The 21,643-nt window shown below is 39.4% G+C and overlaps 1 protein-coding gene across 1 annotated transcript; it reads left to right on the top strand.

The window, feature by feature from the left end:
* Window positions 1-1,955: 1,955 nt before the first annotated feature.
* Window positions 1,956-20,247, top strand: LOC142651712 (olfactory receptor 2AP1-like). The gene is made up of 2 exons (XM_075826776.1): window positions 1,956-2,019; window positions 19,289-20,247. Exons 1-2 carry the CDS (start codon window positions 1,956-1,958, stop codon window positions 20,245-20,247), a joined length of 1,023 nt encoding a protein of 340 aa, XP_075682891.1.
* Window positions 20,248-21,643: the final 1,396 nt, after the last annotated feature.

Consider the following 21,643-nt stretch of genomic DNA (forward strand, 5'->3'; position numbering starts at 1 on the left):
GCCGTATTATACCTGAGATCTCGCGGCCTCAGGTATAATCACGCGCATGCGCCAGAAACCGGACGATGGCATACACCGGAACACACCCACTGATCACTGGGGGACACATATGTAAACTGGACATTCACATATAGTATTAAAACGAAACTACACCATGTTCCAAATTATAATGCACATTGGATTTAAGTGTCATAAACATTTAATTATTAGTTTTTCAATTAAACTCGTGGATGGTATTGTGTCTTAGGGCTCTTTGGATCATTGTAATCAATCTCAGACACCTGTGATAATTAGTTTGCCAGGTGTGCCCAATCAAAGGAAAACTATTTAAGAAGGACGTTCCACATTATTAAGCAGGCCACAGGTTTCAAGCAATATGGGAAAGAAAAACTATCTCTCTGCTGCCGAAAAGCGTGAAATAGTGCAATACCTTGGACAAGGTATGAAAACATTGGATATTTCAAGAAAACTTAGGCGTGATCATCGTACTGTGAAAAGATTTGTGGCTGATTCAGAGCACAGATGGTTTCGTTCAGATAAAGGCATAATGAGGAAGGTTTCTGCCAGACAAGTTAATAGGATTAGGAGAGCAGCGGCTAAAATGCCATTGCAAAGCAGCAAACAGGTATTTGAAGCCGCTGGTGCCTCTGGAGTCCCGCAAACCTCAAGGTGTAGGATCCTGCAGAGGTTTGCATGTGTGTATAAAGCTATTATTCGGCCACCCCTAAACAATGCTGACAAGCAGAAATGGTTGCAGTGGGCTCAGAAATACATGAACACTAATTTTCAAACCGTGTTGTTTACTGATGAGTGCCGTGCAACCCTGGATGGTCCAGATGGATGGAGTAGTGGATGGTTTGTGAATGGCCACCATGTCCCAACAAGGCTGCGACGTAAGCAAGGAGGTGGCGGAGTCATGTTTTAGGCTGGACTCATGGGGAGAGAGCTGGTAGGCCCCTTTAGGGTCCCTGACGGTGTGAAAATGACCTCTGCAAAGTACGTAGAGTTTATGACTGACCACTTTCTTCCGTGGTACAAAAAGAAGAACCGTGCCTTCCGTAGCAAAATTATCTTCATGCATGACAATACACCATCTCATGCTGCAAAGAATCACTCTGTGTCATTGGCTGCTATAAGCATAAAAGGAGAGAAACTTATGGTGTGGCCCCCATGTTCCCCTGACCTCAACCTTATTGAGAACCTTTGGAGCATCCTCTAGCAAAATATCTATGAGGGTGGGAGGCAGTTCACATCAAAACAGAAGCTCTGGGAGGTTATTCTGACATCCTGTAAAGATATTCAAGCAGAAACTGTCCAAATACTCACAAATTCAATGGATGCAAGAATTGTGAAGGTGATATCAAAGAAGGGGTCCTATGTTAACATGTAACTTGGCCTGTTAAGTATTTTTTTGATTGAAAGAGCTTTTGATTTCTGTAAATATGACCTCCTGATGCTGCAAATTCAACAAATTACCATTTTAGTTCTCTTTACAACCTTTAAAATGTTTGGATCTCTGTTGTGCATAATAATTTGAAACAGTGCATTTTGAGATTTTTACTTCTAAAAAAAAAATCTGTTATCATTAGGAGATTTGTTCAATAAAATTTGCATTATACTCCAACGGTTGATGGCTTGAAGATTATACTGACTGTCATTCGTTTCGACTATTTAGGAAAATCAGCAAAAAATTACATTTGCATAATAATTTGGAACGCTGTGTAAGAAGTTCCAGAGAGATAATAAAAAAATCTAAGAATTTGGAGGTAATCAATTTATCAACGCATATCCTCTCTGACACACAATGTGATATCCTTAATAAGGGACTTACGTTTTCCCCGAGTTATTCATTTGATTTTTTTACATGGGTAAAAGATCTTTATTTGTTCTCACGTAAGCTGATCTTGAAAAAACTTCACGGTAGGGGTGAAATTGACGATGGCCTTAATAGCATGATGGAAAAAGAAGCAATGTTAGCCATGGAAGAATTACTACAAGAACAAATTCCCTCTGAACAAGGTGGGTTTCCAACCTCGATTGTTCCTAAATCAACAAGGTTCACCCCCCTGTCCCTCTGCCCACAAGTTGAGATTTTTACCAAGCTAGTGATGGAAGACTTTAAACAAATCTCCATTTGATGATGTGGTATATAAAGCAGCGGACAAGGGGAGGAACATTATGATTTGGCCAATCAAATTATACGAGAGAGAAGCATTTCGCCATTTGAGAGACAAGGAAACTTACATACAACCCGATATGCTCCTTCTCCTCTGAACTGGATGAGATTCTAAGTACAGCTTTGGACAAAGGGATAATTCCTAAAAAGGTGTTTGATGGGCTTACAGTAAAATGCCCCAGAATCCACACTTTTTATCTCCTTCCTAATGTCCATAAAAGCCTGGTAGATCCACCAGGTCAACTGATAGTGTTGGGGATTGGGGGGCTATGTGACCCGGTATGTAGGTTCATTGATTTCTATTTGAAGCCATTAGTTGAAGGCTTACCCTCATACGTGAAAGACACCACCGATGTACTCCCAAGAATAGATAGAATATCTTTGGAGGCAGATATGTTCCTAGTTACAGTCGACGTGGAGTCATTGTATACGAGTATTCGACACCAGGATGGGGTCAATGCGGTTCACTTCTTCTTGGGAATGAGCAACCGGGACAGCCAGGTATGTGATTTCGTTGTTGAACTATTGGAATACATTCTTACCCACAACCTGTTTGTCTTCAAGGGTGCCTTTTATGTTCAAAAGCAAGGCACTGCCATGGGTGCGGCGTGCGCGCCGTCATATGCAAACCTGTTCCTTGGCTTTTGGGAAAGACATGTTATGCATGGTGATGGCGCCCGCACCGCTGACCATATGCAGTGCTGGCTGCGCTATATTGATGATGTGTTCATCATCTGGCAAGGCACAGAAACACAACTGATTAGCATCATGCAGGAACTAAATGTTAATACCCTGAACATAAAACTCACCTACATCCTTGATAGACAATGTGTCCATCGAGGCCGATGAGGAGGGAATACTACAGACTGACGTCTTTAGGAAAGAGACGTCGGTCAATTCCCTCCTGCATGCGACCTTGGCACATGTATACTCCACTGTTAAGGCTGTCCTGGTTGGTCAATTTCTGAGGATGAAGCGGATCTGCTCCTCTGAGACAAAATTTGAGAACCAATCACTAGACTTAAAAGAAAGATTTAGAGAGAGAGGCTATAGTCAGAGATGCATTAAGCAGGGGTATAGTCGGGCGAAAAAAATGGAACGAAAACAACTATTGCACCCGACAGGAACTAAAAAGAAAGATGTGGCAAACAATAAGATCAGATTTATTTCCACTTATAATAACCAGTGGCAAACAATGAGAACCATACTACAAAAACATTGGCCCATTTTACAGCCCTACCATCAAACCCTCAGATGACGGAGAGAAGGAGCAAAAATCTTAAGGACATGTTATTTAATAGCCACTATATATCAAAACAGCCGAACCCCTTCTCAACAAGAAGTCCAGTTCAAGGCTGCTTTCCATGCAGGGATTGCGTGGCGTGCACTAAGGTATCACGAACATCTTTTTTTGATTCCATTAAAAATGGATGGCGGTTTAAAATCTTGCACTACATTTCATGTAGCACAACTCATGTCATCTACTATGCGACATGCGGATGTCCAAAGGTCTATTTAGGCCTAACCTCTAGACAACTCAGAATGCGCATACGGGAGCATGCACGGGACACAATCGTCGCAAAGGAGATCAATGACCTAACACTAATGAAGACCATCCCTAAACACTTCAAATTACATCCTGGGTGTGACACCAAAACGTTTTTGTCATGGGGTATAGATAGGATACATTGTGGTGTCAGAGGTGGAGATGCGAAGATGATGCTTGCACAGAAGGAATGTAGGTGGATTGTCACCCTGGGAACTATGGCTCCACATGGTCTCAATGAGAAATTAAGTTTTGCTGCTTTTTTATAAGGCTGCTTTTGTCCTTTGCCAAAATATAATTGGTTATAAGTTCCTCTGTCTGCTGTTTTTATTATGTGTTATTAATTGTTTGTTTTATACTTATGTCCAGATTCCGTTAGAGGATTTGTATAGTGTCCGATTCTCGGGTGTCTTCGAAGACGCATTAAGTACGAGGAGTCATCAGATACGCTCTTTGATCATCTAGCAACATTTTTATAACAAGATACTTTTTTCCTCGCTATCTATTATGTCTCTCAAATGTAACCATCATGTCCGATTTTTTGTATTTTCTATTTTGACAACAGTTAATACATATTTTAAACTCTTGTGGGTTTAATGCTTTTTTATAGTTCACGTCCTCTCTACATGGTATCCATGTACTTAACTCATGTTTTTTTGTTTCCTATTAATATTTTTTTTATTATATTTTTTTGTTTGTTGCTTTTGGCCTGTATTTATTGCACTATTCACTTTTTCGCAATCTATGTATATTTAACACTTTTTTGCACGGTAGTACTACTTCCTGTGTATATAATCACACTTTATCATTGATATAATTATTTTTTTAGTTTATATTGATATTATTTCTGATATATGCTTTATATGTATTTGGTTGGCTAACTATGCACACATTTTTCTGTCATCACGTCTTTATATTGTTATTTCGATATAATTAGGGGATTTACTTTGCCATGTACTTACCATACACTACACCGTTAGACTAAATGGACACATACATACTCACGGTAGAATTCTTTTCCCTGGGCTTGCACATGGTGTGGTGAGACTGAGGGCCCGCTCCGTTCTCCTCTCGTCTATACACGGGCGCTGCGCCTGAGCAGGCTCCCTAGAGACGCGTCCTTGGAGACGCGCAAGCACAGTGGGGGTGTGAAGACAGGCGACAGAGATCTCGCGGCCTCAGGTATAATCACCCGCATGCGCCAGAGACCGGACGATGGGATACACCGGAACACACCCGCTGATCACAGGGGGACACATATATAAACTGGACATTCACATATAGTATTCAAGTCCCCCTGAAGAAGAAGTACCAGCGAAACGCGCGTCGCGGCGTCATTGCACTTAGTTATACTGCGTGGACCACCTTACTCTCTCCACTTCCATGGGTAAGACTGTCTGTACAAAGTTCTTTGAAATTCCAGGCAGGCTTTGATTTACATCATAGGACATGCCAGGATACTTCCCTTTTGACCTATGTATAGTGAACTATGTAGCAATGTTCGGTGTGATATTTGCCCCCAGTGTCTTTCATGTCCAAAATTCTTGATATTTACTTATTACTGAATTTCACTTTTGTTGATCATTTATTCTTATAGCACAGGTGAGACATTGCGGTGACATATCACTGACCTACGGCTTCCGCTACTGCCTGGTACACACACGTTTAGAGTGTGTGTTTTATACATCATACCTGTGGTAATATTAATATCTTTTGAGTGGTCCACACATACACTGTATTTTAGATCCTTGCTATTGTTTTTAATTGTTTTTTCCTTGTATGTTATTGTAATAAATACAATTTTGTGCTTGTTTCTATTACTTATGGCGTTCTGAGTCCTTGTCCTCAATTCTGTTTAAAAACAGAAAAATGTAGCTGGTCATAAAGGTCTTTTCAGGCCCGGTCATTAAGGGGATAAAATAACGTAGTATTGAGAATATTCACACGCTGTATTTTCAGACTTTTTTCGGGGCGTAAGCGCCTCGAAAGACGCCTGAAAAAATGGAAGCTGAACGCCTCCAAACATCTGCCCATTGATTTTCGTTTAGACAGGCCTTTTTTTATGCGGCTGTTTTTCATTCTGTCAATAGAAAACAGCTCCAAAAAAATGGCTCCAAAAAACGCATCAAAAAACGTTTGATGCTTTAAAAATGGCTGAAAATCAGAGGCTGTTTTCCCTTAAAAACAGCTCCGTATTTTACAACCGTTTTTTACTTTAGCGTGTGAACATAGCCTAACACGTTCGTCTGAATAAGCCCTAACTCATGTAAATGGGGTTTTTAAAACCCCATGCACATGCAACAGAAAAAATCTGCATGGAATTTAGGATGTGGTGCTGATTTTTAAATCAGCAGCATGCCTATTATTTTGCAGAATTGGAACGTATTTTACCCTTTACAATGCAAAGGGTTAATTTGCTGCAAATCCCTAGCAAAATCTGTAAAGGCTACATACACAGGTTGAGGAATTTGGTGCAGAAAATCTGCATCAAAACTGCATTTAAGTGCAGGTAATTCTGCAGGTAAAATGCGCACCTACGAACTTGTCCACACAGAACGTCATTGATGCAGAAAATTTGTGCAGCAATTCCATTGAAAGTAGCAGACTCTCCGCTGCGTAAAAAACGCACCATTACTTGCGTTTTTTTACTTCTGTAAATGGTGCTTATTTTGCTGCGTTTTTCACAATGCTGGGAGATGGAGACATCTCCTCTGAAAAACACAGCAATTCTGGCAACTTTCTGCAGCAGAAATTCACATGCTGCGGTCTGAAAAATACGCACCATATGTCAATTTCTGGTCCCCTAGTGGGACAAAAAGAAGTAAGGCCTTATTCACATGAACGTGTTTAATGTCCGTGATAGGCGCGTGATTTTCACACGGACCTATGTTAGTCAATGGGGCCATTCAGACAGTCCGTGATTTTCACGCAGCGTATGTTCGCTGCGTAAAACTCACGACATGTCCTATACTTGCCCGATTTTCGCGCATCACTCACCCATTGAAGTCAATGGGTGCGTGAAAATCACGCGCAGCACACGGAAGCACTTCCGTGTGTCGCACGTGATTCGTGCAACAGTAGATAAAGAAATGAAGGGAAAAATAAAAGCACTTCCTTCATTTATTTTTCTAAACATCAAAACCGCATGTCATAAGGATGGCATATGCGTGAAAATCACACAGCCACGCAGCAAACACTGATGACACATGGAACTGCAACACGCAAAAAAGGCAGCGTTTTTTGCACGCGCAAAACGGACACGTTCGTGTGAATAAGGCGTAAAATAGTTAAATAAAGTTTATGAAAAAAAAAAGATTACAGTAAAAGTCTCAAAGCAAATAACACATACACAAATATGGTATGACCACGAACATTACGACTCGAACAATAAAGTTAGTACATTGATAAAACCACCGGGTAAGCGGCGTCCAAAAAAAAGTAAAAAACTACGGCAACATTCCTTTTTTTTCTCCCATTCCTCCCATAAAAAGATAAAATAAAAGTTTATCAATAAGTTCCATGTACCCCAAAATGGTACTAATGGAAACTACACCTTGCCCCGCAAAAATAAAGCTCACATACGGCCATATCGACTAAAAATGTAAAAAGTTACGGCTCTTGGAATGCGACGATTCAAAAACAAGTACATTTCTTAAAAGGGTTTTTACTGTGTAAACGTAGGAAAACATATAAAACCTTTATATAATTGGTATCCCTGTAATCATGCCGACCCATAGAATAAAGGTAACATGTTATTTACGCTGCATAGTAAACGGCGTAAATTTATAATGTTAAAATAAATGCTGGAATAGCTGCTTATTTTCAATTCTCTCCTAAAATAAAGTTAATAAAAGTTAATTGATATATTATATGCATCCAAAAATGGTGCAATTGACAAATACGACCCGTCCCGCAAAAAACAAGCCCTTATACAACTATGTAGATAAAATAAAAAAAGTTACGACTCTAGGAATGCGACCGTGAAAAAACAAAAAATAATCCTTAGTCATTGACATGCAAAAAGCACTGGTCAGTAAGGAGTTAATTATCTTTTATTAACTTTTTTTGGCAAAGACACTATTTTTAAAAAAAAGTTATTGTTTCTGTGTCACCAAATTTCCTGAGCCGTAGGATTTTTATTTTTTTGTCAACTTAACTGTATGAGGGCTAATTTTTGCGGGATGACATACTTTTTATTAGTCCCATTTCGACTTTTTGATCACATTTATTGAGTTTTTTGGAAGGCAAAATAGACAGAAAACAGCAATTCTGGTATTATTTTTTATTTTATTTTTTAGGGCATGACCAGACGTGGCGGAATTGCTCTGGAATTCCGCTGCGGACACTCCGCAGCGGAAATCCGCAGCGGAAATCCGCAGCGTACACGTTTCTCCATTGCCTTCCACAGCTTTTTAGTAGGGTTCATTTACACGTTGTGGACAATTCCACTGCGGAGCATAGGCTGCGGTGCGGAATTTGGTGTCCGCAGCATACACTGGTTGTTGCGGACGTGTAGCGGACTTGTTGCGAACTCATTGCGGAATTTCTCCATTGACTTCAAGTCCGCAGATGTTATGTGTGCTGCGGAGCGTATTGGTTTTACTACCATGACATTTCTTCATTCTGGCTGGACCTATGTATTTCTAGGTCTACAGCCAGACTGAGGAAGTCAATGGGGCTCCCGTAATTACGGGTGACTACGTGTGTGCACCCGTAATTACGGGTGACTACGTGTGCGCACCCGTAATTACGGGAGCGTTGCTAGGCGACGTCAGTAAATAGTCACTGTCCTGGGTGCTCAAAGAGTTAAGCGATTGGCAGTAACTGTTTCAGCACCCTGGACAGTGACTTCCGATCACAATATACATCAACCTGTAAAAATAATAGAAGTTCATACTTACCGAGAACTCCCTGCTTCTTCCTCCAGTCCGGCCTCCCAGGATGATGTTTCAGTCCAAGTGATGCCTGCAGCCAATCACAGGCTGCAGCGGTCACATGGACTGCCGCGTCATCCAGGGAGGTCGGGCTGGATGGCGAAAGAAGGACGCGTCACCAAGACAACGGCCGGGTAAGTATGAATTTCTTTTTACTTTTACTAGGGAAAGGGCTGTCCCTTCTCTCTATCCTGCACTGATACAGAGAAGGGAAGCCCTCTTCCCCTCAATACGCAACGGCTAGTCCGCATCAATTTAATGCCCATTTCAGGCAAAGACGCAAAAGAATCTGCAACGCAGATTCTGTGCGACATTGATGCGGACAGTGGCGGAGGAACTCCGCCACGTCTGGGTATGCCCTTACAGTGTTCACTGTGCGTCTTAAATAACATGATATTTTCTAGTCATTGTGGATGTGGCGATACCAATTATGTCTGTCTATTTCTTTTTTCCCTTTAGAATAAAGCATTTTGAAAGGTGAAAACAAGTTTTTTTATTTTTTTTTATTTGGGAGTTTTTATTATTATAAACCTAGTTCATCTATTTTTTTTAAAGTTTTGTTTTAGTCCCACTATGACATTGTTAGCCATGGCAACCGGAAGCCAGACAATGGCCTCCGCGCAGCCATGTATGGAAACCTATGAGCAAAAACGTCTGAAAATACGGAGCTGTTTTCAAAGGAAAATAGGTCCTGATTTTCAGACTTATTTTTTTGCGTTTTTCACAGCGTTTTTTACGGCTGTTTTTGAAGCAATTTTTCAATAGAGTCAATGAAAAACGGCTCCAAAAACATCCCAAGAAGTGACATGCACTTCTTTTTCGTGGCCGTTTTTTTTAAAAAACACGGCCCGTCGGAACAGAATGAAGTTTTCCCATTGCAATCAATGGGCAAATGTTTTGAGGTGCTCTGCATCCGATTTTTCTGCTGCTTTTCAGCCATTTTCGGCCCGAAAAACGACCCGAAAAATGGCACGAAAAATGGCCCAAAAACGGCCGGAAATAAGCAGTATTTCGAAATGGCAGAAAAATTGGAAGCAGAACTCCTCCAAACACCTGCCCATTTCATTTCAATGGGAAAAGCGACATTCAGTTCCAACGGGCCGTTTATGTCACTTCTTGAGCCGTTTTTGGAAACGTTTTTCATTAACTGTATAGAAAAACAGCTCCAAAAAACGGCCGTAAAAAACGCTGCGAGAAAAGCGAGTTGCTAAAAAAAGTCTGAAAATCAGGAGCTCTTTACCCTTGAAAACAACTCCGCATTTTCAGAAGTTTTTGGTTAAGCGTGTGAACATACCCTTAGAATACATTACACGTACGTAGTGTAATTTATTTTAGCAGCGATCAGAGTTGCAAGTCTTCAAATCCCCTAGTGTGACAAAAAAAAAAAAAGTAAACAAAAGGTAATAAAAATGTTTTATAAAAGTGTACAAATAAAAGTTATAAGTTACAAAAACAAAAAATATTTTTTTTCCTATAAAACTATTATTATAGGAAAAAAATGAACACGTTAAAAAAAGTACACATATTTGGTATCGCCACATTGGCAAAATCACTATCTTTTGGTGACCACCCATTCCAAAATTTAGAATAAAAAATTATCAAAAAATTTGCATGTACCCTAAAATAGTACCAATAAAAACTACAGCCCATCCCGCATAAAACAAGTCCTTACACAGCTTTTTTGATTGAAAAATTATAAAAGTTGTGATCACACAAAAATTGTATATTTTTATAAAAAAAGTGATTTTATTGCGCAAAAACACTGCAAAACAATAAAAAAAAAATATATACATATGGTACCAACCCAAATAATAAAGTAACATTTTAATTTATAGCCCACGGTGAACGGCGTATAAAAAAAAAGAAAAAAATGTTACCAATAAAAACTGCAGCTCGTCCCGCAAAAAATAAGCCCTCACACCTCCCAAAATATGAAAAAAGTTATGCCTCTTGGAATGTGGTGAAATAAAACAATTTTTTTTAACAAATAGTTTTTACTTTGTAAAAGTAGTCAAATATTTTTTTTAAAAACTATATAAATTGGTATCACCGTAAATGTATTGAGTTGCAGAAAAAAATTAAGTTGTCACTTTTACTGCACAGTGAAAGCAATAAAACTAAACCCAAAAAACTATGGAGGAATCACAGTTTTTTCCAATTTCTGCCTGCAACGGATTTATTTTCAGTTTCCCAGTACATGTTATGGTACTTTAAATGGTGTCAATAGAAACTACAACTCCTCCCTCAAGAAATAAGCCCTCACACCACTTTATTGATGGAAACATAAAAAAGTTAAGGCTTTTGGAAAGCGTGGAGGGAAAAACTAAAAAGAAAAAGCAAAAAACAGATCATTCCGGAAAGGGTTAATTAATTTCTAATAAAAAAAGCATTTATGACCACATGTGGGGTATTGCCGTACTCGGGAGAAATTACTTTACAAATGTTGGGGTGCTTTTTCCTCTGTTATTCTTTGTGAAAATGAAAAAAATCTACATTTTTGTGGAAATAATGTTGATGTTCATTTTCACGGCCTATTTTTAATAAATTCTCAAAAAAACCTGTGGGGTATAAATGCTCACTTAACCTCTAGATAGATTTCTTAAGTGGTTTAGTTTCCCAAAAGGGGGCATGAGTCCTGTTGGCATGACTCAGGACTCATAGTAGCCCTCACCTTTTCTTCTCCGGACAATCATTCTTCCAAATGTCCCAAACAGTCTGAAGGGGGCTTAATCAGAAAAAATAACTTTACCCTAGTACTCTGCAGTCCAATCCCTGTACTTCCTGTAGAATGTCAGTCTGTCCTTGATGTTTTTCTTGGAGAGAAGTGGCTTCTTTGCTGGCCTTCTTAACACCAGACCAGCCTCCAAAAGAATTTGCCTCACTGTGTGTTCAGATGCACTGACACCCGCCTGCTACCATCGCTGAGCAAGCTCTGCCCTGGTGTTGAACTGATCCCATAACTGAATCCTCTTTAGGAGATGGTCCTGGCACTTGCTGGACTTTCTTGGGCGCCCTGAAGCCTTCACAGCAATTGAACCTCTCTCCTTGAAGTTCTGGATCATCCGATAAATGGTTGATTTAGGGGCAATCTTACAAACAGAAATATCCTTGCCTGTAAAGACCTTTTGATGCAAAGCAATTATGACTGCACGTGTTTCCATAGAGGTAACCATGGTTAACAGAAGAAGACCATGATTTCAAACACCATCCCCCTTTTAAAGCAACCAATCTGCTCTTATAGTTCAATCAGCATGACAAAGTGATATCCGCTGCCTTGTCGTCGTTAATACTTTCTCCTGAGCTAATGAGAATATCACTGAAATAGTGTTAGCAAGTCATTTTGTGGCAAGCCTGAAATGCAGTGGAAATGTTTTTTTTTTGTAATTAATTTAATTTTCATGGCAAGGATTGACTTTGCATTTAATTGCAATTCATCTGATCACTATTCATAACAAATTATAGTTAATGCTAATTACTACTATAAAAACTGAAGCAGCAAACTTTGTGAAAACCAAAATTTGTGTCAGTCTCAAAACTTTTGGCTTGGACTGAGGAGGGAAGAAATCCAAGGTGACCTGATGTAAAGGAGCAGTATGTGAAATCCTCCTGGAGGAAGCGATTATCTGGACTGCATGATCTTCAACACCAGGAAAGTTTATACTGTGCCAGCTTCAGAAGAGAAGACAGTTGGAGGTGCCCCTTACAGAAAGGGATCTGGCGCTAGAGTTTGGTCTTTCTGATGTCAGAAATGGAATCTGTATTACTGCCTCCAGCGGGGACTGTGACCTTAACGCAGAGCCCTAGACTGCTCGGCCATACTGATTGACTTTATTAAGGGTTATGGGGCCTTTTAATCTCACTCTGTGGAACCCTGGTCTGCCTCGGTATTGACTTCTGTGGAGTCAGAGGAAGTTTTTCTGCATTTGAAGGGTCTATGTCTACCTCAAATAACTGCAATAATGATGACTCCTTCTTGTCAGAGAAGATCTCCATGATTTTAATTAGCTCGGAGCAAAAGAGTCTATTTAGAAGCATTGACTGCAACTCCAAATTTAAGCCAGAGAGAACGTATACCTGTGGTAGATTGGGCCATAGTCTTGTCTGACAACCTTACCTGTTGGGATTTAGTATAACCCAGATAGTCAGGCGCCCAATTACTGATATCATCATGTGCAATTCCAGCATTTATGTCTACTTGAATCTGAAGGATCCATTTTTATTGAGCCTTGGAGATTTCCAGAAGTCAATGGAACCAGGGATTTCCAGCCAGTCTTCCATGCCGACACCTTTCAGGCCTACAGCAACATCTGTGATCAGGCACACTTAGCTTAGCTAAAGGATAAGGCAACGTTATCGATCCAGGTAGGAATCGAACTCACAATCTTGTTATTCGTAGCCGGACATGTAATCCATTGTGCCAGTGGCCATGCCCAGCAGATTAGATACTTCAGAGCGCACACTTCAGGATTTGACCTAACCTTAGCAGATAAAATAGTACGCCTGGACAATATTGGTAATAGCCATATAAATCTTTGAAATACAATATACAACACTCTGCGAACACTAATGCCACCTAAACACCATAAATAAATAAATATACATTGCTGCTTAATCTACTTACAATAGTGAGGTTCTTAGCGCACATTTTGATCAAATTCTGTGAGCCCACATGCCATGACAAGGCGACCTCTATAAGGTGGGTCCCTACACTGCTCATATACCCAGAACTGGGACTAAGCCTACATATACTTGGGGATGGTAGGAACCAGCATTAAACTAATTTAAATCACCCAGGGCAGAAAGGGAGGAGTGCAAGACTAAAAAATAAAGCAGTTAACCCCACATATATGCAATACATAAGAGACAACAAAGTTTGATCAGCATATTCTAACAAAACTAAACAAAACGTGTATACAGGTGCAAGGAAGTCTAAGACTGCAAAACAATACAATACACAAAAATGGTGACAGCACTCTGTGAACATTAATACCACCTAAACACTATAACAAAATAAATATGCATTGCTGTTGAATCTTCTTACAATAGTGAGGTTCTTAGCGCACATTTTGATCAAATTGTGTGAGCCCACCTGCCACGATAAGGCGACCTCTATAAGGTGAGTCCCATATAAATCTTTGGAGGGGGACTCCATTGCTTAAGTGTAACTCATTCACAGGAAACCTGGACCGAACGCAGGATGTTTCCACTTTTGCCATCATAACTTTTTTCATAGCTTCATCCACTTTAAAGGCCCTAGGTCCACGAGAGGTGGAGACTAGAGCTTCCCCCTGGTCAACATCCTGGACCCCTGACCAGATGGGCTTCAACAATTTTCATTAGAATGATAAGTTGACTGGGGGCGTTGCCCTTCCCTGGCAGGCAACTGCTTCTGCTGATGTGCTTTCTTCCAACCTCTGTCGCCAGAACCTGAAGACATCTAAGAAATAGATTAATTAGAAATTGATACCAAGAAAGAAAAAAACCATATCTCGTTTTACAGAAAATAAGTATAAAACCAAGTGATAGCTGCGCTCAATGAGGCAGTGCAGAACTATGCCCAGGTTAAATAGTGGGAACTGGCCGAACCTACTTCCAAAGAGGAAATATTTCAAAGAATAGGATGCAGTCAAAAAACAAAAGAAGAGGCTTCCTCTTCAAACAAATATAAACTCAGGGCGCCTTTGCCTTAACACATAGAACATCCCAAGGGACGCTAACTTCCTAGAGGGAGGAAAAGGTCAATGTGCATTAGTGCAACAACAAGCTAAAATATTCAATAGCAGGCTGCAAGCAGCAGCTTCACAGATTACATAGGGTTAAGAAACACCCTTTGTACACCTCCAAATTCAATCTAGGAAGTCCAGCATAATAAATAAAAACAGAAACATAATGCTAAGCAAAGAAGCTGCATCTGACTCACCCCTGACGAAGCTACACCTAGTGGCAGCGATACGCGTGGAGCTGTCTATCCTTATTCCACAGCCTATTTGGGTCATGTATCAATTTTCTCTATCATGATCATTTCTCTTTAGATCCAATAGCATACGCTTTTTGTGCCTTGTTAGGACCATACTGCTTCTCACGACGAGTGGTCAGTGCTGTACCCACCTATTGCAGATAGGTTCACCAAGCTAATATATATATATATATATATATATATATATATATATATATATATATATATATATATATATATATATATTTATATATGTATATTTTCATATTTATGTGGCTATAGTTTCCTCTCATTGGGGTATAGATATTATCTTGCACTTTTGCACTTTATATTCTTGTGTGGTTCAGCATGTGGTTACATTCCAGGTTTACTAGTTGCACATAATACATTTATATGGCTATTGTATTCTTTTGATATTGGCTCATATTGTCCCATTTGGAAGCCTATTTGAGATTTCTGTCTGTGGTTTGCTTCCTGTTTCATTTTTACAGGTTTGCTGATTCTTTCTGTTTTTTAAATGGTTTTAGATTTTGTATGTAGTGTATAATAAAGTTTGGTCTTTTCATTTCTGTTTTTTCGAATCCCTTTATTATTATTTTGGGTGTGCACAATTTTGTACATATGCCTTTTCTCTCTCCTAATATGCATATTTTTTGCATGTTACTGCAGCACCCCATATAGATTTCTTTCTTACATAATGGTGCCCATACGTCCCCATCTTTTTTAAGCAAACAAGCTGAGCAAACCTTTTCTCCAAGTCCACAGCACAGAAAAAACCACAAGGTAGAAAGGTCTAGACGTCCCTTTGTAGGGGGGAGGCTCTAGTTAATTAGTGTTTAATTTGATTAAATTTAAAATTCCATCTGTCGTACTAGTACAGAGAGGCAGAAATACCCCATTATTGTGCTGCTAGTAGGACATAAGGGAAGTGTATTTTCTTTGTGTTTCTTAATAGTGTTTTTGGTGGTGTTTTTTCTATTCATTATGATTTTGGTGGTGTTTTTTCTATTCATTACATTTGTAACAAGTCATAAAGAAGCATATTGGAAAAAGTGCCATAAAACACGCCATACCTAGAGCATACTGCGTTTTAAAAATATGTCACTGTCACAAAAATGCACTGAAAAACGCCGCAAACAAAAAAGCATTGTTTGTAGTACATTCTATATTTCTCTATAGACTTTCAGCTAACATCTTGTGAGTGCTTTTAGTCTAAAAAAAACGCAATAAAATGCACCAGGAAAAATGCCACAAAAACACGCCTTTTTTTTCTCAAAAACCTTCATGTGTTAAACTACTCTTAGGGCACGGCCAGACGTGGCGGAATTGCTGTGGAATTCCGCTGCGGACAGTCCGCAGTGGAATTCTCCAGCGGATGTTTTTTACAGTTGTTTCAATACATTTTTAGGCAAGTTAGTTCAGACGTTGCGGAAAACTCCGCTGCGGACTATAGGCTGCAGTGCGGAATTTTCCCTCCGCAGCATGCACTGACTGTTGCCGAGAAGAAGCGGAATTTCACTGCAGATTTCAGCCTTTGCAATGCAAAAACTGAAATCTGTGGCATGTCTGCTGTCTTTTCTGCAACGTCTGAATTACCTGTCAAATATGCAAATGTTGGTGCAGATTCGTTGCGTAATTGCCCCAAATCTGCACCAACATTTGCAACGGAAAAACTCTGCCACATCTGGCCGTGCCCTTAGGGTATGTGCACACACAAAATCCAAAACGTTTGAAAATACGGTTCTGTTTTCAAGGGAAAACAGCTCGTAAATTTCAGATGTTTTTTTATTCAAAGTCGCGTTTTTCGGTGCGTTTTTAAAATCCGTTTTTTGGAGCTGTTTTTCCATAGAGTCTATGAAAAACGGCTCCAAAAACAGCTGAAGAAGTGACATGCACTTCTTTTTCGCGGCCACGTTTTGAAAATTAGACGCGGAAAAAACGCTCCGTCGGAACAGAACGCCGTTTTTCCTATTGAAATCAACGTGTAGATGTTTGGAGGCGTTCTGCTTCCGATTTTTCAGCCGTTTAAGAACGTCCGAAAATAGCCCATGTGAACATACCCTTACTGTAGCTTGACTAAAGACAAAACATTTCTGCTTCTGTTTGTTCTTTTTGCATAAGGAGAACCATGTAGAAATCAGCTAATAAGTCCCCCTTAATTTATTATTATTATCATGTAGTTACCTCTACTTAGAAATAAAAAGCAGTTTTAGTGATACGTATTAGTATTTACACTCAAGAGAAAATAAGAATTGCCCTTGAGGATAGGTTACAATACTTTGCAATAATTAGGTTCACTGTCTTTATATATAAATTACACCTTTAGTAATTCTAAATGTCATGTCAACGGATCATCTATTGGAAGGATGCGGGAAAAAGAATATAAAGATAAGTAAACAGGCTACTGTATGTATTTATACATAAAACATAATTTTATATGTTGCAGTATACCCTATCTCAAAGTGATCCCCAAGCTGAGGTCTCAGAAAGCAAGCTTTTTTGTAGACTGCTGTTTTTCTAGCATGTCCATACATTAGAGTGTTTGGACACACTGGGGCAGATTGATTAATACTGTCTATGGCTGGATTTGCATAAAAGCATTTTGGCTTGTGACGTTTTTGAGGTCAGTGGCCTTCTTGGCTCAAAACGTAGCATGCTCTGGGTGTTGCATTTCTTCTGGCCTTCTTCTTATAGGCTTCTCTAAAGGACTTTTTTCAAAATAGTCGGGTATAAAGATGGCCCATCGGAACAGAATGCCGTTTTTCCCATTGAAATAAATGGGAAGGTGTTTGGAGGAGTTCTGCTTCCGATTTTTCGGCCGTTTTTTGGCCGTTTATGTTGCCGTGTGAACATACCCTTAGGGCTAATTCACACGAGCATGTTCGGTCTGTGATATAAGGACCATATTTCAGCAGTATTTCCCGGACCGAACACACTGCAGGGAGCCGGGCTCCCAGCATTATAGTTTTCCATGACGGTAGGAGTCCCTGCCTCACTACGGAAAACTGTCCGAGACTGAAAACAGGATTACAGAATGGGACAGTTTTCCCGCAGCGAGGCAGGGACTCCTAGCGTCATAGATAACCATGATGCTGGGTGCCCGGCTCCCTGCAGTGTGTTCGGTCCGGGAAATACTGCCGAAATACGGTCCATATATCATGGACCGAACAATCTCGTGTGAATTAGCCATTAAAGTTGGACAGGATAAAACTAGAGTAGTCAAGCAGAAACTGCACCAAATTAACCACAGTGGTTCATGAAATATGATACATTTAGCACACTTAGCTATAAGGCTGGGTTCACACGAGCACATTAACGTCCGTAATGGACGGACGTATTTTGGCCGGAAGTCCCGGACCGAACTCAGTGCAGGGAGCCGGACTCCTAGCATCGTAGTTATGTACGACGCTAGGAGTCCCTGCCTCTCCGTGGAACTACTGTCCCGTACTGAAAACATGATTACAGTACGGAACAGTTGTCCTGCAGAGAGGCAGGGACTCCTAGCATCGTACATAACTATGATGCTAGGAGCCCGGCTCCCTGCACTGAGTTCGGTCCGGGACTTCTGGCCGAAATACGTCCATCCATTACGGACGTTAATGTGCTCGTGTGAACCCAGCCTAAATGTTAGACATTTATCTCTTCCTTATGTTACCTCATGAATGGCATACTTTGCATCAATATTTTGCACAAAAATAATTGCACACACCATTAAAGTGTATAAAACAGCCAGAATTCTGGCAGAATGATGGGCTGCGTATGCATTTTGCTTAGTAAATCTAACCTTTTGCCTTTATATGTTTTTATCTATGCAGTATTTCTATAGACTCTGTAATTTTAACCCCTTCCCGACATTTGACGGGTAGGGGTAGTATGTACTGCCCGTGATCCCGCTCCATACAATGCGGTTGTTGGCCGTATGTTACGACTGACACTTTACAGTAACATACCCGCTCGTTTAACCCATTCGATTCCACGGTCAATAGCGACTGCAGCATTTAAATCGTTAGAAAAAGGAGACGACCCCCTCTTGTGCTCTTATTACCTGCAAACGCTGATGCTGCTGCAGAATCAACTGTAGCCTCTGGTGCCGATGTGGCCGTCACGATGCAGGACCTGTGAGTGACGTCACAGATCTGCACTGCCAGAAGCTGTGCGTTCTGAAGAGAAGTGGATGATACTTCTCATCAGAACGGCCAGCTAGTAAAAGTAGTAAACACGCCCCGATGTACGCACATAATACACGCCCACTTGGACTTTTACTTTTAAACACACCCACTTGGACTTTTGCAAGCCTCATTTGCATAACTACAAAAATGGTCATAACTTGGCCAAAAATGCTCGTTTTTTAAAAATAAAAACGTTACTGTAATCTACATTGCAGCGCCGATCTGCTGCAATAGCAGATAGGGGTTGCAAAATCTGGTGACAGAGCCTCTTTAATAGAAGCCTGTCAGAAAGACTATATACTGCAACACATTAGATTGCGCAAACCTAGCCTTAAGGTGGCCTCATATTTGGATTTTTTTCTGAAGTAGTATGCTGTATGTTTAGGAATATACGTCTGTTTACATTCAAATCATCAAAGCATGTGCTACGTATGCTTCAGTAATGCTCTTTCCATGTTTTATTATTTTTAATATATAGATATTTATTTTTCTTCTTTTTTTTTGCAGACTATGAAATTGTGTTTGACAATAAAAGTGTGTTTGATGAATTCCTAATTGTTGGGTTTTCTGGAACACCTATTTTCCAATATTTCTTCTTTTTCTTATTATTAATGACTTATTTATTAACTCTTCTGAGCAACGTTGTGATCATTATTATTACTAGTACTGAGAGAAGTCTACACACACCAATGTACTTTTATATTCGCAACCTCTCTTTTCTAGAAGTTTGTTATGTGTCGGTAATAGTTCCCAAAGTTTTGGATACAATCACATCCCATGGAAGATTTATTTCATTTTCCAGTTGCATAACGCAGCTGTTTTTTTTCTTTTTCCTGAGTTCCACAGAATGTTTTCTATTTGGTGTCATGGCATACGACCGCTACCTTGCCATTTGTCATCCACTGCATTACGCAACACTTATGGATAGTTACAAGTGCCGTAGCCTTACTATTACCGCAATCATTGGGGGTCTTGTAACTACATTTCCCAATATAATTTTAATCTCTCAGCTTCCATTTTGCAGAAGTAATGTAATTAACCATTTCTTCTGTGACTCCCCCCCTCTTTTACAACTTGCATGTGCAGACACATATCTAATTGACCTACTGGATTTTTCCTGTGCTTCTTTGGTAATATTAACCTCATTCTTCGTAACTTTACTTTCATACTTTCATATAATTGCAACAGTTATCACTATACCTACAGAAGGCAGAAGTAAAGCATTTTCTACCTGCTGCACGCATTTAATTGTTGTTTCTATTTATTATGGCACTGTTACATTTATGTATGTAAAACCAAAAGTGAGTTTTTCTTCCACACTTAATCGCGTGGTGGCAATCATTTACACCATAATAACTCCTATTCTTAATCCCATAATCTATTGTTTGAGGAATAAAGAAGTAAGGAAATCAGTGAGAAGGAGATTAAATATAAGCATTTCCAATCTTACTAGAAGCAATAATTGATGGTTTACCTTGTTTTTATAACTTTAAATTGATGGTAGGCAAATCATATCCCAAAGATAACAACACTAATTCAGAATAACTTATCATTAATGCACACGACCATATTACGACTCTGCACAACCTATGAATTTTTACGAAGCCATATCCTTAGAGGTGTATGGGGCTCTACTATACTTTTGCCTCCTGCTTCATATAAAGGAATAAAAAGTTTTTTTGTTTTTTTTCTGTCAGATGCCACATGAATTCAAAGGGAAAAAAAGAAAGTGCCATGCTTTCACAGACGCCATACTACAGAGGTATTTTGCCTTAGCACTTTGACAAATGGGGTCTTTATTGCTCAGTAGAATGGAGATGAAGGGTCTCTATGTGCCTATGTACAGTCTCTGTACACATGTCTTTGCCATGTGCATGACACCTAATACTATTGATGAGATTACTCTTCTCCCGTTACTGTAATTGCTAATGATGCAAACTCTTTTTACCAAGATTAGTCGCATATTTTATTATTACGAAATCTAGTTAGAATTCTACTTAATATATTGTCTTATGTGAAATAATACATAATTCAAAATATCCAAGGAGCAATCAAAAGCTGGGTGGGCCTAAAGACATCCCCCTGGAAGAAACACAAGCTGAGCATGAGTTGGAGAGGGGCGCTCCGATCATAGCAGATTCCTTTCCTGGAAGCTCCATTCATAGGTTAGTAACTAGTTTGGTACATTCTCAGCATTTTTAGAAGTAGATAATTGCTATTATACGTCTTCACTAGAGGTGAGCAAAACTTTGAAATTTCACTTTGACATTTTGCTTCACAGATGGGCAATGTTTCTATTATAAAGTCGTATTTATCTTCTATAAGACTATGGAGGTTAAAATATTGATCTGTACTTCAGCATTTAAGATTCTATTATTTTATAGAGCGGAAACCTGGCTTATAGGAAATTTGACCAACAGCGAAGCGCCACAAGGCATGTTTTCTTCCATTTGTCAATTTCTAGTTGTCAATATTTGCTAATTTAAAACTTTGTAATATCACAGTATATTGTCACTATATGTTAATTTAAATAAGGACCAGTTTATTTCCCTTTTGATTATAAGGGCAAATCTGTCAGAAAAGTGATTAATTAACTCCTTATGTATTAACTTACATTTAAGAAAGATTACAGTGAAGGAAATAAGTATTTGATCCCTTGCTGATTTTGTAAGTTTGCCCACTGTCAAAGACATGAACAGTCTAGAATTTTTAGGTTAGGTTAATTTTACCAGTGAGAGATAGATTATATAAAATAAAAAAAAGAAAATCACATTGTCAAAATTAGATATATTTATTTGCATTGTGCACAGAGAAATAAGTATTTGATCCCCTACCAACCATTAAGAGTTCAGCCTCCTCCAG

Source organism: Rhinoderma darwinii, chromosome 1 (genome assembly GCF_050947455.1).
Source record: "Rhinoderma darwinii isolate aRhiDar2 chromosome 1, aRhiDar2.hap1, whole genome shotgun sequence".
Classification (NCBI taxonomy): Eukaryota; Metazoa; Chordata; class Amphibia; order Anura; family Rhinodermatidae; genus Rhinoderma; species Rhinoderma darwinii.

Bases quoted from the DNA above. Each gene is read 5' to 3' on its own strand.
- LOC142651712 (XM_075826776.1), top strand. From the start codon at position 1,956: ATGGAAAAAGAAGCAATGTTAGCCATGGAAGAATTACTACAAGAACAA. The intron at 2,020-19,288 runs GTGGGTTTCCAA...TTTTTTTTGCAG, and splicing joins ACAAATTCCCTCTGAACAAG to ACTATGAAATTGTGTTTGAC.